Below are 17,987 nucleotides of genomic sequence, written 5' to 3'. Positions count from 1 at the left end.
GCATGTTCTATGGTTCCATAGGATTTGTTATCTATACAGTGCTGCCCCCTAGTGTTGGTGCTGGACAATATCTGTCCTTGAAATTACCACCTGGTTTATTACAGTTTTTCTCAGTCGCTTTGGTACATTTCTCAGATCAGAATTGAAATTCTCAAAACTACTTGTTTAATCTTCACATCATTGTGTCACTTGTGCACATCATTAAAGCAGTTTCTCATTTCTTTGGAGAAGTTGCAAATCCTTTGGTACATCCATGCAAATGATTATGTACAATTCTCTGCTGTTTCCTACATTATCAACTGCTTATGTCATGTTGATCAAAATGATTGTAATGGGTCTCTGCTGAATAATCTCACCCCTCACAACATTTAGGCATTACTTCATCGCATAAGTCTTTACATGCAAAATCGTTGAACATGTTGTTATGATATGTCAAGCATATTTCTATACATTTCCATTAGACTTTTTTCCCTAAATCTGTCCTGAATTGGTAAATTGCTCCCTGGTGAGTCTTGACTTTCTCTAACCAAGGGAAATGTGTGAAGCATTAGGTCAACGAATGATCAAAGAATTTGATTGAGGATAATTTGATGATTGAGGAATTTTCTCAGCATGGAGATGGAAAGTATATGATCACCAGCCACATACACAGATGACCCTTCTGGCTGCCATGGATGCAGCGTGTGATGACATCACAGCAGATACCAGCAGAGGCTGGATAAGACACTCGAAAAGATTCTTCCCATGCTGCATCGCAAGAGAAGATATTTGTTGTGATGTGGATGAGAATTTGGGGCCCAACAGACAGGAAAATCAAGAGGTGTAGGAAGACTGCACTGTAATTCCTCCAGCACTGCATGTATAGTTTTCCCTAAGAAGACTGTCCTATGTTCACATTTCTACTTCTATTTTTTTGTTTTTTTTCCAGGTACTATGCAGTGCTGTCTTTTCTTTTCTGTATTGCAATGACATCGTCTGTCAACAAATTACAGTTAAACTTACAATTTACAATAATTGTCATCAAACCTTTAGCCATAGTTTACATCAGAACATCCCACCAGTGTACACTGATATGTTGACAACATGACTAAGCAATCTGACTGCCTTATTCATACACAATGACACAAGGACTTGTCATTCTGATGGCACTGACATGTTCATTGACACAGATATTTACTTTTGAGGGATGAACTAAGGATTTTGAGCAGAAGACTGGCTTTTGCAGGTAATCCATGGTGTTTTGCTGTTTGCATGAATTGTTTTGAGAAATGCACTTACTGTTTTGCAAATGTCGAGGATGATTCAAGAAATGTACCAAAGCGACTGAGAAAAACTGTAATGATGAAGAGGAAATCATAAGGATTTATAAGTTATGATGGTAATTTGATTCAGCCTAAATATTTAAAACAAATTTAGAACAATATCTATCCTAAGCAGAGTGGCCATTTAAGAATATTAGGCTTTCAAAACATGCCCCAAGAGTGACATTTTTAAAGGTCAGTTCTAAATATACATGAAGAAATACATACTAACAAACACCAGTTTACATTGAATGTATTGGAAAAAAATACTGGTTAAACCTTTTTTTAATTTGCCTCAACACATGGCGGAGCTCTTCTACAACTCTCCCACTGAAATCCTACCATACACCATTGCAGCCGCTGGGCAGGGGAGTGTTTAAAACTTCCTTAACACCTCAATATGCACGCAACCGAACATGCAAAAGGTGCTGCTTTTAGCAATTTTTAACTTACTTAGCTTAATATATGTATTCTGCACTGTTTTTTTTTATTTTTTATTTTATTGTATTCATTCTTGTCTACCTCTTTTTTTTAGTACTTGTGTATAATGACAATTAAAGCTCATTCTTATTCAAAGCTAAAACCTTTTTCCTAACATTATGTTCAATGACATACACAGGCAAAACACGGTATGTTAAAAGATCAAATTGTTTATTCAAGTTTTTTGCATCGAAAATGATATGAAAAGTTTGTCAAATAAAACAATGTCATGATTGATGTCACAGGATCCATATTCACAGTATATATAACAGCCTGGGGTAGTCGTGGTTCAAAACAAATCACTGTGACATGATGAGCATGATTAACTCTGACAAATAAATACATGGTCCAGTTAAACGTATTAAATATTTAAGGCATGAGAAGTAACAGCAAATGAAACTTGGATTGACCTGTGATCAAATCAAACATAATCTTAAGGATAATTAAAGATTTTTTCATACTGTCAGTATCAATCAAAATGATGTGAAATTTAAAATCTATACTTTACAGCAGTAGATATAAATAAAAAAAATGTAAATGCTTTTTACTAATCTAAACAATTAAATCTGTTCAACAAAAACAACAAACCTGAGAATCGGCCTCAGTTTTTCAACTGAGTGAAACATTCTTTGACACATATTTCAAGTCATTTTTAAACCATAATTGTATCTTTGTGTAATCACTTACAATGTTCTTGAGTGTTGTTAATTTTAACTTAATAATGGACAAAAGTTTTATGCCCATAATGTAAAAGTTATTCCTCTTAGTTTTGAGACTTTTAATTAATTTCCATTCCATAAAAAAATCAGCCCCAGTTGCCTCACTATACAACACACTGAAGGTATGTACAATATTGAGAGTATAAACACCTGGGACAACAATGCATCCCACTTTCCCGATTAAGAAAATCAGTGCAATTATCCACATCCGGTAGCCTTCATGAGTGTCATTATCTTTGCTGTCACTAACAACAGTCTGGCCATAACAGCACACCTACACCCCTCTGCAGTTTGCTGTATGAGATGTGAGAGGTGAAGGTGACGTCACTGTACAGCTGAAGGGTCAGCGAGTGCAGCCGACAGACTTTCTTCTGCAAGCTGGGACAAGTATTTCTGTGAAGGAGTGGAGGAGGAAAAAGACAAAAAAATTACAATCCAAAACATATTTTGAAACAATGAAAAATTGGTCATAACTTGACAGTACAAAGGTATATTCCCTCTACAGAAAATGATGTTTTCCTTAAATTAAACCAAAGAGAGAAGCATCCTTATTGATGCTGATGTTTTGACTGCAAGCATGTCGGAAAAATGATGTAACCTCACAAGCTGGATCGATATTTTATCAGAACAGTTTTATGTGACATAATCAAAGCTGATGGAGAACAGATCCATAATAAACAGAAATCCAAATGTTCCAAATACAGATTAAGTTTTCACCTTTTAAAAATGTTGATCTGTTTTAAATATAAGCAGTTATTAGAGTCATTCAGATTGTTTTATTTTGAAAGGACAAAAAAAAAGGCAATGACAGACAGCACAAATGTTTTCAACGGTTTTTCCCCCCTTGAAATGTAATCTATCAAATGTTAGGGAATCACTTCTTCTCAAGCTTGCATCAGCTGTGCTGCCAGGGACGAGACAAATGCAAGTGTGCTTTGTGCTGAATGTTTAAAATATGGAAACCTAATACTCGTGCCAGTTCACATGCAATGTGAATGTCTGTTTGGTGGCAGCCTTGTGGATCAACTAGCATCTGGTATATACTGATGCCTCTGTGTAATTTTTGTTTTTTTGGGCTTTTTTTTGGCAACTTGATTGCAATTGTGTCTTTAATCGTTAAGTTATCTTTTTTATTATTCCTCCTTTTTAATAAAACTCTTATTAATAAAAAATACATCTTAAATTCCCAAGCTCACATAGTGATGTGAACAAAGAGAAACAAAGCACAAAGACATTTTATATGAAAAATGTAATATGCATCTAAATTTCTACTCTGAATGCATGGATAGATTGATCTTAAAATACTCCAATAACAACACAACAAAACATAAAAAAATCTATGATTTCTGCCTCTACTGCAACTTTAATAATAACAATATAATGAAGTATATGAAATAAAAATAAATAGTACAATTTGTTCAATACATATAGCTGTGCAGATTATTAATTACAATCATACTATCTAACATTTTCACAATCTTTTGCACTTTTGACTAGAAAATATATATACAGGCTGTAAATGGTTCAAATTTTAATCTCAGAATGTATGTTGTTAATTGCATTAATCTTGACCTTTTAATCACATATTAAAATTCCACTATTTTGCATTCAAAACTGTTTTGTGTCATTTTGGATACTGCTAATGTATTTTAGTAAGGGTAGACTTCCTGTTTGAATACAAACCTATTTTTATGGACAGATCGAAGACTTTAACATGCACTTCACTACAAAAAAAGGAATTGATTGAAAAAAATGGATTGAAAGGGAGTATGAGAACAGCAGAAAGGTAAATGACAACAAAAGGAGCAAATAACTTTTGGCTCAACTGTCTGAAGGTTTTACAGTCTTTCTCAGTTGCTTTGGTACATTTCTTGAATCATCCTTGACATTTGCAAAACAGTAAGTGCATTTCTCAAAACAACTCTTACAAATAGCAAAACACCATGGATTACCTGCAAAAGCCAGTCTCCTGCTCAAAATCCTTAGTTCATCCCTCAAAAGTAAATATCTGTGTCAATGAACATGTCAGTGCCATCAGAATGACAAGTCCTTGTGTCATTGTGTATGAATAAGGCAGTCAAATTGCTTAGTCATGTTGTCAACATAACAGTGTACACTGAAGGGATGTTCTGATGTAAACTATGGCTAAAGGTTTGATGACAACTATTGTAAATTGTAAGTTACACCTTAGTGTATGTGGGAGATTGATTGCAAGAGACTGGACAAGATTCACACTTTACACTTTAACTGCTTTTACTGTAATTTGTTGACAGACCATGTCATTGCGATACAGAAAAGAAAAGACAGCACTGCATAGCACAAAAAAACAACAACAACAAAAATAAAAGTAGAAATGTGACCATAGGACAGTCTTCTTAGGGAAAACTGTACATGCAGTGCTGGAGGAATTACAGTGCAGTCTTCCTACACCTCTTGATGTGTCTGTCTGTTGGGCCACAAATTCTCATCCACATCACAACAAATATCTTCTCTTGCGATGCAGCATAGGAAGAATCTTTTCGAGTGTCTTATCCAGCCTCTGCAGGTCTCTGCTGTGATGTCATCACGCTGCATCCATGGCAGCCAGAAGGGTCATCTGTGTATGTACTGTGTATATACTTTCCATCTCCATGCTGAGAAAATTCCTCAATCATCAAATTATCCTCAATCAAATTCTTTGATCATTGGTTGATCTAATGCTTCACACATTTCCCTTGGTTAGAGAAAGATTCACCTGGGAGCAATTTACCAATTCAGGACAGATTTAGGGAAAAAAGTCTAATGGAAATGTATAGAAATATGTTTGACATGTTATGACAACATGTTCAACCATTTTGCATGTAAAGACTTATGCAATGAAGTAATGCCTAAATGTTGTGAGGGGTGAGACTATTTAGCAGAGACCCATTACAATACATTTTGATCAACATGACATAAGCAATTGATAATGTAGGAAACAGCAGAGAATTGTACATAATCAATTGCATGGATGTACCAAAGGATTTGCAACTTCTCCAAAGAAATGAGAAACTGCTTTAATGATGTGCACAAGTGACACAATGATGTGAAGATTAAACAAGTAGTTTTGAGAATTTCAATTCTGATCTGAGAAATGTACCAAAGCGACCGAGAAAAACTGTAAAGTGATATGAGACATCAAGGAGCAGTGGTGGACTTTTTTATGTCACTATGGCTGAATAGATGGATGCATGGATGGATGGAGGGAGGGACAGATAGGCAGAAAGACAGACAGACAGACAGACAGACAGACAGGCAGGCAGACAGATTGATGGATGGAGGAAGGGAGAGAAGGACGGACAGATAGATAGCTAGGATAGAGCCTTTATTAATCCAAAAGAGAAATTCAAGAATCCGGACGGAAATTTACAGAGATGCTTCAGTACCTTAGGCAAAGTGTGCTGAAAGGTACAATAAATTGTGCTAAATCACAATTCTAAACAATTAGTGCACTAACTGTGTACTTCAGTTAAATACAATTAATAAGATTAATCTTGACAGCGCTCATACATACAGTCCCCTCCAGTATTGGAACAGTGGGCCGAATTCCTTTATTTTTGCTGTAGACTGAAAATATTTGGGTTTGACATCAAAAGATTAATATGAAACAAGAGATCAACATTTCATCTTTTATTTCCAGGTGTTTACATCTGTATTGGATAAACATCTTAGAAGATAGCTTTATGTGTAACGGAACAACAAATTTTTAGATGAGCTAAAGTATTGGAACAGATAGACTTAAAATAGAATAAAGTTAACAAGACTTAATATTTAGTAGGAAATCCTTTTCTTGCAATACCTGCATCAAGTCTGGGATCCACTGACATCGCCAAACTTTTACGTTTTTCTTTTTTGATGCCTTTCCAGGCTTTCAGCGCAGACTCTTTTAGTTGTTGTATGTTTTAAGCGTTACTCCATTCAGTCTTCTTTGTAGTGATCAAAATGCATGCTCTATAGGGTTCAAGTCTGGAGATTGACTTGGCCACACTAAAACCTTAGACTTCTTGCCCCTGATGAACTTCTTTGTGGTTTTGGCATTGTGTTTTGGGTGATTATCTTGCTGCATGATGAAGGATCTCCAAATCAGTTTAGTTGCATCTTTCTTTAAATTGGCAGTCAAAATGTTTCTGTAGACTTCTGAGTTCATTTCTGCTGCCATCATGTGTTACATCATCAATGAAAATTAATGGGCCTGTCCCAGGAGAAGCCATACAAGCCCAAGCCATGACATTACTCTACTGTGTTTCACAGATGAGCTTGTATGTTTGGATTATGAGTAGATCCTTTCTTCCTCCAAACTTTAGCCTTTCCATTACCTTAGTAAAGGTTCATCATTGTCTCATCAGTCCATAAAACTTTGTCCCAGAATGTTTGAGGCTCGTCTCTGTACTTTTTGGCAAATCCCAGCCTGGCCTTCCTGTTCTTCTTGCTAATGAGAAGTTTGCATCTTCTGGTGTAGCCTCTGTACTTTTGTTCATGAAGTCTTCTGTGAACAGTAGACGGTGAAACCTTCACTCCTGCCCTCTGGAGGTTGTTGCTGATGTCACTAACAGTTGTTTTGATGTCTTTCTTTAAAGCTCTCACAATGTTTCTGTTGTCAACTGCTGCTGTTTTCCTTGGTCTACCCATTCAACACCTGTTACTGAATACACCAGTGGTTTCTTTCTTCTTTAGGAAATTCCGAATTATTATACGGGCTATGGCCAATGAATGGCTCTGATGGATTTCCCATCTTCTCTCATCTTCACAATTGCTTGTTTTTCACACATAGACAGCGCTCTGGTTTTTATATTGTTTACACCTCTCAACTATAAATGCAGTCTGCAAAGTCAAAACCCAAATCTGAAACTGAGCGTGGACATTTAGCGCTATCATTTGAATAATCAATGTCATGGACACACCTGGGCAACAAAAAACACCTGTCAGTCACATGTTCCAATACTTGTGCTCACATGAAAAATGGGTGAGTTCAAACAAAGACTGCTATCTTTAAAGTAGTGTATCGGATCATGACGTAAATACCTGAAAATAAAAGCTGAAGTGTTGATCTATTGTCTCATATTCATCTTTTGATGTCAAACCCAAATGTTTTGAGTCTACAGCAAAAATAAAGGAATTAGGCCCACCGTTCCAATACTTTTGGAGGGGACTGTAACTTTAATACATTTAAAATAAGCGAAAGATACAAATTGGAAGGAAAGAGAAAGAAAATAAATGGATCCATTGACTGTTTGGTTGTGAAAACAATGACCAACCCAGAAGTATAAAAACACTGTATGTGAGTCCCAAAAGCGGATCCTTGAGTACAGTAGAGCAAGCAGAAATGCAGGATTTCTATACTATAGATGCAAGCATTCAACAGTAAGATAATAAACTCATTTGCTACCAGGTATACATATCAACCACAGCGCTGGCTGGCATACTTGAATCAGTCAGTGTGGAAAGAGTAAATGAAGTTTGGATTATCATCATCATTCCTTCTTGTCAGCATTGTCATCATCATTATCATCACTCATCAGAACTGTGTGTCCAGTGCAGTGTATACCTGTAGGTTCCTGTAGTGTACAGTGCTGCGGCAGTGACTCGTCTTAGCTGTATCTTCACTGGTATAGAAGAATCCACAAAGTTTACAGTAGAAGCCAGATCTTGGCACAACAAACTCCACTCCTATGAGAGAGAGAGTCAACACAGCACTTACACCTCTATCCAAGAAATAAGCAAAAACATAGACATCTAAATGCATGTATTTTTTAAGAATAATGTGGGTGCTTTTCATGCTTTTACTATAAAGGGGGGCAGTGGATAGAAGCAGAAAAGTGATGGGAGTGTGGGTAATGGAATGTAGGAAAGGAGCCACAGGCCAGACTAGAACCAGGGTCACCCCTGAACAGGGGGCATTACCTAACCACTAGGCCATAAGTGCCTTATCTAAATGCATATCTACTAAAAGCTAAGTTTAACCCAAGTGCAGTTTGAGCGGGAGACTCACTAAAAGGTCACAGTCTTAAGGTCTACAATAATAAGATGAAAATAAACACAATACCCACTGACTGCTCAGCCAATCAATGTGTCTCATTGCTTTGGAATACATCTGTAATATTTATTCTTTTAGGCAAAAGTTGGCATTTCAGCCACTAAAATGTATTATTTTCAATGCACCCAACTGCGTATGCTGGAACAATTATACCTTGAGGACAAACAATAAGACAACAACAGCATTATGCACGTTATTAACATTAAGTTCATCGGAAGAACACATATCTGGTTGTCAACATTTCCATTCCAGATTAATGTGAGGCAAAAAATTTAAACTCAGCAACAATCAAATGAGTTATCAGTGTTAAATTTGTCATAGACGTGCTAACACTAGACACAATTTGCTCTGGACACGCAGGCTTTCTCATAGCATCATACATCAGAAATAGCCAGACTCTTGCATCTGTCCTGAGGTCTATTGTTGCTGTAAAGCACCCAGGCTTATGTAAGTCTCCATGCAACAGACCCATGTGCTGTGCCTGCAGTGTCATTCTAGCCCTAATGATAATATAAATACTCATCCCTCAGGGGTGTGTTTCACAACCTTCTCACGGAAATAGGTCAGTAAGTGGCCAAGCAATTCCAGTCAATTAGAGTGCTAATGCAACAGGTTGTCAGTGCACTTATTAATGGTGTACATGACACAACTTTATCTTTAGGACTCAGACTACAGGCTTAAGACTCCATTAAGGGTCTGGGATTAAATAAAGATACATTTAAGGATTCTGGATCAGGTTTCACTTCAGTTTTCATTATTATCTGATACTGGATTTTGTCTGAGATCCTGGATCGTTTTTAACGTTCAAGAGTGGTATGGTAAAATATTTTCTGCTTACCCAATGGGATGCTGTGTTCATTGACAGCTTTGTCTTGCTCTTGAGATGGCGAAAGGGCCTTGATCTCTGTAAAAGATATTCAAATGATGAGGAAGGTGGCTTTGCAATAATATGTACAGTATATTCTATTTATTATTTGCAACAATTATTCTCAAAAGGAATGTTTAATGTGGCTTATTTATAATAAAGACAACAGCCCAAGGTGCCAGCTAGAGGCGCTTTCATTGTGCTTAACATCCTTCTAAAATATTATTGCTCATATTAACCTCTGTGGTCTCAAAAGAGTGTAGCGTCACTATTGAAATTACATAAATCATGATGACTATTCAAAACTCCAGTTAGGCAAAGGACATGAGACAAAGAAATCAAATTTGACAAAATAAGACTGCTTTACATGACTGTAGTTTTTTTTTTAAGTAAATTAGCATAGGATCTCGTGAGACTTTCTGCAAACATTTCACTTCTCTCTGAAAAGTACCTTTTTTAAGACTGTAATCCTTTTGTTTAACAGCATCAATTACTGATTCGGAAACCTGTCCAATGTCCACAGGGCTGCTATCCTTTGGTACATGAATATCATTGTCCATTATTTCTCCTGGAGGACAACTTTTGGTTTCAATATCCTCTAAACATGCCTCTTCCAGTGCAGCCTTGAATTCCTCACTTGGAAAGTCACTCAGGTTATTTAGTGTTGGCTCGTAAGTCACAGGACTGAGTTTCAGGTCTTCAGGACTGGTTGCAATTATAACATCCCCTGGTTTCTCTGTCGGATTTTTTTCTGTCTGGTCTCCAGATTCTGTGCAGGACTGTTCCTGGTTGGGCTTCTCCACAGATCTCTCCTGCACCTCCAGAGGGGAGGAGGTAGGTGTTAACATGCGCTTTACTATTGCTTCTTCCTTCTCAGACTCATTGGGGCAGGACACAAACTTCTGAAGCTCAGCAAGGTCCGGCTCAACAATAAAATCATCTTCTCCTCCTACTTCATCAACAGTGACCAATTCCTCCATGTTCTTGGGATACCAATCCTCTTCATCAGTGTCATCTCCACTTCCCCATGCCTTCACCTTGAAATGGATCAAGAAAGAAAAGATAATGCTGTACTGCAACTACAGTTACCACACGTTTATGATGTAAAAAAAAGCATGTAAGAAGTTATAGAGGCATAATAAAAGACTGAAAAAGGTGTATGTGAGATCAAACTGCTTACAGTGTCTTGATCTTTATTACATTCAGCTGCCTCCTTTGGCTTGTCGCTTTGTTGAGGTGAAACAGATTTTTCCTTTGACCGGCGTTCCTGTAAAAAGGAACAACTATAAGTGAAGGGATGTGCAGCATAATGCAGGTCTACAATAGTGAGGGCTTTGTAAAAGTTACTTACAGAACTTTCAGATTCATTTTCTCTCTGTTTTGCTGCAGTGGCGACCTTCTTGATTGTCTTCTTGCTCCTGCCCCTGCCTGGTGAGCTCTGCCTCTTGTCCTCTTGTGTCCTACGAAGCGGCTCCTCCATCATCTCAAACTCTGAATGCCTCAATCTGCTGTGGTAGTCATTTCCATCCCTCCTCTTTGGTTTTGGATCATGCCTTTGGTATGGAGGTCTGGGTGGCTTGTCTGACTTGTAAATTTGCTCTTTGATGAAGAAGTCATCCTCCATGTTCCTGTAAGAGTTGAAGGTCATGCCTTGAGGGCTACCTCGCTGGTGCCAGTCTCTGTTGCCCCTCATCCCTTCACCTCCCCCTCGCTCCTCTGCTGATCTGGAACTGATATGATCTACAGGTTTCTGGTAAGCCTTTCGACGTTCAGCTGCCCTTCCGTTTGGCCGATCATCCTCTGTATTACCCCCGTTCCGCCATGGGTCGTCTCTCTCCCTTTCATCCTCACACCTTCTTAAATGTGACGACCAATCCCAAGAGCCTCGGCGGGGACCCAGACCATTGCTGCCTCTCTCTGGACCCCTGCATGTTGCACCTTGGGGGCTGGGGGCTGAGCTGCATGAAGTAAAACTGGGGCTGTGGGAATGGGGACTAAGAGAGCGGCTGATAGGACTGCGGGAGCGTGCTCTCTCTGGCATGTAGCTGGAAGAAAATAAATATATGGTGAATTGCAAAGAGTTATCCACTTAATTTTTGAAGTTTGGGAGCATTTCAGGTAAAAAAATGTGCCAAAATACAGTGATGGCTTAATTTATGCCATATTGAACAATTCTGAAGAGTTTTACTTTTCTCCCTGAAAGCATTTATGTTTGGCATAATTTTACGATGCAGCTCTCTGCTATATGTTCTTCAGCCTTAACTCAATGTCATCCTCTGATCAGCTGTTTGGGTCTATGGGGTTTGACAGAAACAAGTGCTTTGGTCCCCAGAAGGTTTTCTTGATGTCCCAACCTACTGACTTTGACTGTGAGATTCACATCACTGTATAAAAACTGGCACTTTAAAATTGTCCTTAATAAGACAATTTTAAAATGGACGGATAATAGGACCACTACATACACTTAATTTTTGTTCATGATAAATCAGAAGAAATATTCTATTTTTGGTGTATGTTATTTTTAGGAAATTAGTATTCATTTTGATTCATATTACTATTAGACTATTACTTTCATTTTTATTAAAATTATGACTAATTTTTTTTCACTGTTCAGGGACTCTTGCTAACGGACACGTTGGAAATCAACAAACACTAAACTAAACAGCTTTGGCTGCCCAGGAAATATTTTTTCTGTTATTGTGGTATTGAAACAGATATTGATATCATTTATTATTCACCGATATCAACATTTAAAATTCAGGCATCATAACCCTGTAAACCAATTGTTGCTAACATTTTCACCTCACTAAATATGCATTTTGTTTCCCATATTTGAATCTTAAAGAACAAAGCTTATTGTAGAATAAAAAGCTTCCTTACTGGTCAAGTTCTTGCATCTCATCTCTCTCCCGCTGGGAGCTGATGTCCTGAATGATCGATTGAACATCTTTTCCTGGTTTCTAAACAGAAAAGAAATTTAAGCTCAGTTATTTGCCAAAAGCTAAATCGTCAAAAAAAAAAGAAGATCATTACTCTTACCTTGAGTTGCAGCTCTTTGTACCTCTTTGACATTCGTATGAGAAGTTTCTGATTGTTAATCACAGCCGGAGTTAGCTGGTAGTATTGAACCATGGCCTGAGCTGCTTCTACATACGCCATCTCCAAAAATGCCTGATGGGAAACAGAAACTCGTTTTAAATAATTATCTCTATCAGAAAGGTATGTAGTCTTTCTTGCACCTGAACAAATTTATATCTCAGATTTCCGCCTGGGAGCAACTGAATCTTGAAAAATCCTCATCGTAGGGTATCACTTTTAATCACCATAATAACTCAATGGAATAGTCCCTGAAGTCCCTGTAACCAGTACCATGTTCTGAGGAAGAATGTCTTTAACTTGATAGCGGTGATACTAATGTGGCAGTTCAGTTCTGATAACTGATACCAGGGAACCTGAGTGAGATGTCATGTACTATACTTAAAAAGCCATTAAGTTGTGACAAAATTTATAATACCTGCAGAGGTTATTTAGGTTGACCCCAGCAAATTCATCAAACAGCAAAATTTTAATTTAAAATTATACATGCCCCTCTTAACAAGGAAATAAAATGCTGCCGCAATCATACTTTTAATGCTGAAAATTCTCACACTAATAAGCTATTTCACAAATATGTTTGTCTATATAGTCAAAAATAAGGCTTTTAAGAAATGTTATGTTCTTGAATTTTAAAAATAGAATTTAACACTTTTTAAGGAATGCATGGGAACCCTTATTATGATGTGCAAGCAAGACAGACAGTCATAAGTACTATGAAAAATAATCATGTGGTATATAATAAACTTATTGTACCTGATGGGTAGAGCGCATGAGTATGTAGTTGGTGACTTTGCCAAAAGGTAGCCCCAGATTGATGACATCATTCTCTGTGCAACTGCCTTCAGGGAGGTTGCAGATGTGAACCACTCGACCTGGTGTGGCCTTTCTTGGTGGGAAAGGCTGCAAACAGAAAAAAAAAAATAAAAAGTTTGTTTGAAAAATAATACTTATGTTTCCATCAATATTCATGCGTGTGCTAAATCAGAGTCATAATAACTACACCCTGCTTACAATAGCGCTGACCAATGACAAAAACTGGGAAACTCATCTTGTTTTGTCTGGTTTTTAGTTTCAGGATTTAAACCCGCAAACCCCAAAAGGAGGACAGGGTTTCCAAAATAAAGCCTGCAGTCACTCAAACCATCTGTTGGTCAGAGTCTTGCTGCAATGCACATGATTACTGCTCCAAACACAGTCTCCTTTATCTTGATGAGTAAACATAACAGACGTAAAAAGCAACTATAAATGTTAATTTTTCTCAGTTCACACACAGAGACAAACATTAAATTGGCACCTAAACATGACATAGACAGCGAAAAGCAAACTACCAAAGTGATATTTTAATGGCCTGTGTCATAAATCAGAGAACAGCACAATGTATAGAATAAGTCTGTCCAACTTCAATGTAACACAACAACACAGGATGTCATGTCATTTCCCTTCTCCTCCTGGCATCTATTATTAGCCTCTTGGCAGTGCTGCAGTAGTGATAATGAAAGTTTTCTTGTTTGGATTTAGAGACATGTCAGCTGACTTGCCCCAGACATTTCACACATTTCACACACATCCCTCAAGGCTGCCAAGTATCAAGATCACTCCTTTGTCTTTTCTTCTTTTTTATATAAGGAGAGTAGGCAAGTAGGAAGTAGCTAATACTTCCCTCATGGTGGCACAAAGTAGGCTTGAGAGTGCCATTAAAGAGAATTTTAAAGTCACTAAACCTCCAGTTTTAAGTACCTTTTAATACCATTGCAAACCTTTTACTTAAATAGCAGGTAAAAAAGTTTTTAGGGTCATTTTTCTTACTGCTTTCCCTGACTCCTGCTAACTTGCATATCCTTTTCAAATTTCCCTACTGAACTAGTAATCCTCAGATCCACACAATTTGCCTTCTTTCATCTCTGTGCAATGCAGGATTTAGCAAACAAACAGGCTGGGAAGCAGATGAAAATTTTCCTGATAGCTCCCTAAAACAGCTGCTGTGAATGTTGAGATTCAGATGCTTTTAAAAGAGAATACTCGCTGCCATCATTTACTGTTGTAATGCAAAGACACCCAATTATTTTGTGATTATTTAGCCTTTTACTGTCACTGAACAATTTATCTGATAAATGTTGGAACTTTATAAATGCGAAGGCTATCTTTATCCATCATCCAACAAGCCAATGGCCATACCATTTCACACCTCATGTTTCTTTTACATCATTGCAGAAAGCAGAAGTAAATTCAGCTTGTCATATCAGAGTCATATTTCTGCAACCATTGTGCTGCAACTGCAGATTTTAGAGTGCCCCTCCTCCTCGTCCTGCAGCTCAGGCTCAAAGAGCTGATGGACAGTTCCATGTGCGAGACAGACTGACTGCCTAATTTCACCTCGGTCCAGCAGCCAGCGTCTCTGCTTTTACAGGGGAAAGCCTCACACAAACATACTCTTCATGCTGAGTCTGAAAGCTGTAAAGTGTATGATGATTAAAGAGGAGGAGAAACATTTCACCCTTAAAAACCCCTTACTGTGCAAATCAAAACATAATCAGAGCTGAACGAATGGTCATGGTAAACATACATGAAGACCTAATCCAGAGCAGTCCATAAAATAATGGGATTTTTTTTTTTACTTAAGAAAAAGCAAAGGAAGTGGACTCAAACATTCCCTTTATTAGTGAAATTACATTAGGTCATATAATTAGCCTCAGGATTCAACACTGGAGATGTTTTGTTTGAGCCTTTTGACTGAATATCTCTGTCACAACTTAATGCTTTCTGGCTGATGCGCCAACAACAGCTTCAGATGTAAGAGTGATAATTTTATTAACTGCTCCATGCCAGTGCCACTGATCAGAATACACAAGTTCAATGCAGGTTGTGCTCAATAAACAGATCCCAGAATAGGCTGTTTATGTGGTTGGGATATTAAAGAGAATAAGAGTCTTGCTCACTGCACTCACTTATTTCTGCTCTGCAAAATGTGGTCTGTGTCTGTGAGCCCAGACACTTGACCACAGCATTGATATCACTGTCAGGGTTGGCTCAGGCCTTAAACAGAAGCTGTTTCTGTTAACCACAAATTAAAACACAGAGCTCCGTCATGTTTTAGCCTATATATGAGGAGGCACTTATCACTAAATGTTTTAATTTGCAGAAGGGAATTCTAAAATGTAGAACAACATAACCAAAACATCTGGGTTGCACCAACTATGCATAAGTTCAAACATAGTGCAGTTTGAACCACTTGATGTCAGTGTTATTTTATACTGGCTCTAGGTTCAGGGTGTAGGTTTTGGTAATCACCTATGCAAAATGCTTTGTCATATTTTGCACACACTTTTGATGTGTTTGAGGGTAAACAACAGTTATCATCAATTATTTTCAGCTGGTTTAGGGACAATAACACACAAGAGACAGCACTGTAACAAACACCGGGTTCAAAAAATGCTATTCATTGATTAGTCAAATGAAGTGAAAATGTCATATCTGCAACAATATTTTAGTTAGTTTGGATGTTAAGCTTTACTAGTTAAGATCAACCTTAAGTATCAGCGATGTAACCAAACAAAGGCACAACGTAACATAACCTAGGGTTTAGTGTGGGCTTAATGCCATAGCTTAAGACATAATCTACACAAAGCTGGTGGGATAAAGATGGTAATGTTAGAAGAACACCTAGGCTAAAACAATAACCAAGCTTAAGGTTTTAAATCACAGAACTAAAAGGTGAATCCAAAAGTTGGTACACCTAAATTTTAAGAATTAAGACAAACGCCTATGGCAAAAAAATACACAAGAGGAGCTTCACAACTTGAAATAAAACCTTAAAGAAGATTTTTAAAACCATGGTTATAAATATTTTTTGATTTTTCTTAATGTTTTATTTTATTTCATTTTCACTTTGTGTTTTAATTGTAGTTATATTTTAATCTTTTTTGGGGGGGCTCTTTAAAGATCAAGTTTTTTCACTGCAATTAATCTCAGGATTTCTGTAGTAAGTCATGATTAATCACACCCCTTTAAGCACATTCTAAAATTTCACTACTTTTAAAACTGTTTAAGTTAAAGGTTAAATAAAAGATTTGAACACAAACCTAACCATGGAAAGGGAACTTTTTATGTACTTAAAAAGAAAAATAAGTAAACAGTAAAAAAGTAAATGTTTGAGAACCCATAGTTCAGATAACTTCTGACTTTTACACTGAGCTGTCCGAGAGTTTATTAAGGTGAAATAAGACATTAAAGAGCAGTGGTGGCCTTATTTTACATCACTGTGGCTGCAGAGAGATGCTGACATGGCTTAACCAAAGTTTGTTGAGAGCAAAAATTAAGCATGCAATTAATCACAATTTAAAAAATCAATGCACTAGTTTAAGGTCTTAGTTAATCATGATTAATGAAACTAATCTTGACAGCCCAATTTTTGTTTCTCTAATGGTGTTTAGTGATTTTAGTTTTAGTTTAGTTCATATTTTGCAGGAATGCTTTGTTTTAGTTTAGTTTTACTTGTCAGTGGCAAGACCCTTAAGGGCCAGAAAAAGTAAACATTAAACAATTTAGAAAATGCATTGAAATAGACTGGTCCTCACTTGTCATTTTATTCATTCAAATTTGACATTTATATGAGACTTAAGACCTAAAATTGCCATTTTGTCTATAACTTATTTTTCTTTTCCATGAGCACATATTACAGTTGTTGTTAAAGCCTTGTTTTTACATCGGTGTCAGATAAATAAAAGGTTTTAGATATTTTGTTAGTTCTGGTTCACTTTAATAACCAAGTTTGATGCCAATGCACATAGATGTAAATTTACTTATCACACAATGCAAGGCTTTCACTACAGACTGCAGTCAGCAGAGGTAATGTCTTTCCCTGCTGGCAGTGTGTTCAGCCATGTGCTCGGCCACGGGAACCTTCACACCCTCACCATTACGACCTACAGTACGAGGGGCCAAATGTTGTAAAGGACAATAACCAGTTCACACACTGCTTTCCTGTTTACACTGACATCATGCTGACATTGGCTGGAATCTCTCCTAAGGACATGTCTATTTATTTGTGCAAAGCGCGATCCATGTTGGAGGATCCAGGGAGATGATCAGTTTGGTTTCACAGTTTCTCCCCACGTTCCTACACGAAGCACTTGCTGGCCAATCCCTAAGATCACTTTACCAGACTCTCACAGCCTGTAACTCTACACCGCTGCCTGGGGGTGTGACATGGGGTCTTAAGGTCTGTGCCCCTAACAGCAGTTAGCTGTAATCCTGTGTTTATCTGTTTGAGTTCTGTTATCATATTAAGCTACTGTGTACTTCAAGCTGTGCTGCTGGACACGGCAGTTGAAAAAAGGACTGCTTTATATGTGCAAGCATGTGTGTGTTGGTTTATATAGCTTGTATGTCATGTTTTAGCATTTTTCTCTTAAATATTGCAAAGTCAAGTAGTTTAAACTGCTTCTAAAAATGCTTTTGTTCAGATGTTAAATGTC

The 17,987-nt window shown here is 37.3% G+C and overlaps 1 protein-coding gene across 1 annotated transcript in view; it reads right to left on the bottom strand.

The window, feature by feature from the left end:
- Positions 1-1,930: 1,930 nt before the first annotated feature.
- The window catches only part of rbm20 (RNA binding motif protein 20), a 31,847-nt gene continuing 15,790 nt past the window's right edge, over positions 1,931-17,987 (bottom strand). The window contains exons 7-15 of the mRNA XM_041786120.1: positions 13,267-13,413; positions 12,457-12,588; positions 12,298-12,377; positions 10,769-11,462; positions 10,598-10,684; positions 9,869-10,454; positions 9,391-9,456; positions 8,064-8,185; positions 1,931-2,893 (exon numbers count right to left, since the gene is read on the bottom strand). Coding sequence (XP_041642054.1) covers positions 2,825-2,893; positions 8,064-8,185; positions 9,391-9,456; positions 9,869-10,454; positions 10,598-10,684; positions 10,769-11,462; positions 12,298-12,377; positions 12,457-12,588; positions 13,267-13,413 — 1,983 coding nt within the window. The 3' untranslated portion in view covers positions 1,931-2,824. The remainder of the gene's footprint in view (positions 2,894-8,063; positions 8,186-9,390; positions 9,457-9,868; positions 10,455-10,597; positions 10,685-10,768; positions 11,463-12,297; positions 12,378-12,456; positions 12,589-13,266; positions 13,414-17,987) is intronic.

Source organism: Cheilinus undulatus, linkage group 4, assembly GCF_018320785.1.
Source record: "Cheilinus undulatus linkage group 4, ASM1832078v1, whole genome shotgun sequence".
NCBI classification, from domain to species: domain Eukaryota; kingdom Metazoa; phylum Chordata; class Actinopteri; order Labriformes; family Labridae; genus Cheilinus; species Cheilinus undulatus.
The sequence above is the reverse complement of the archived record's forward strand: the minus strand, read 5'-3'. Positions and strand labels throughout refer to the sequence as shown.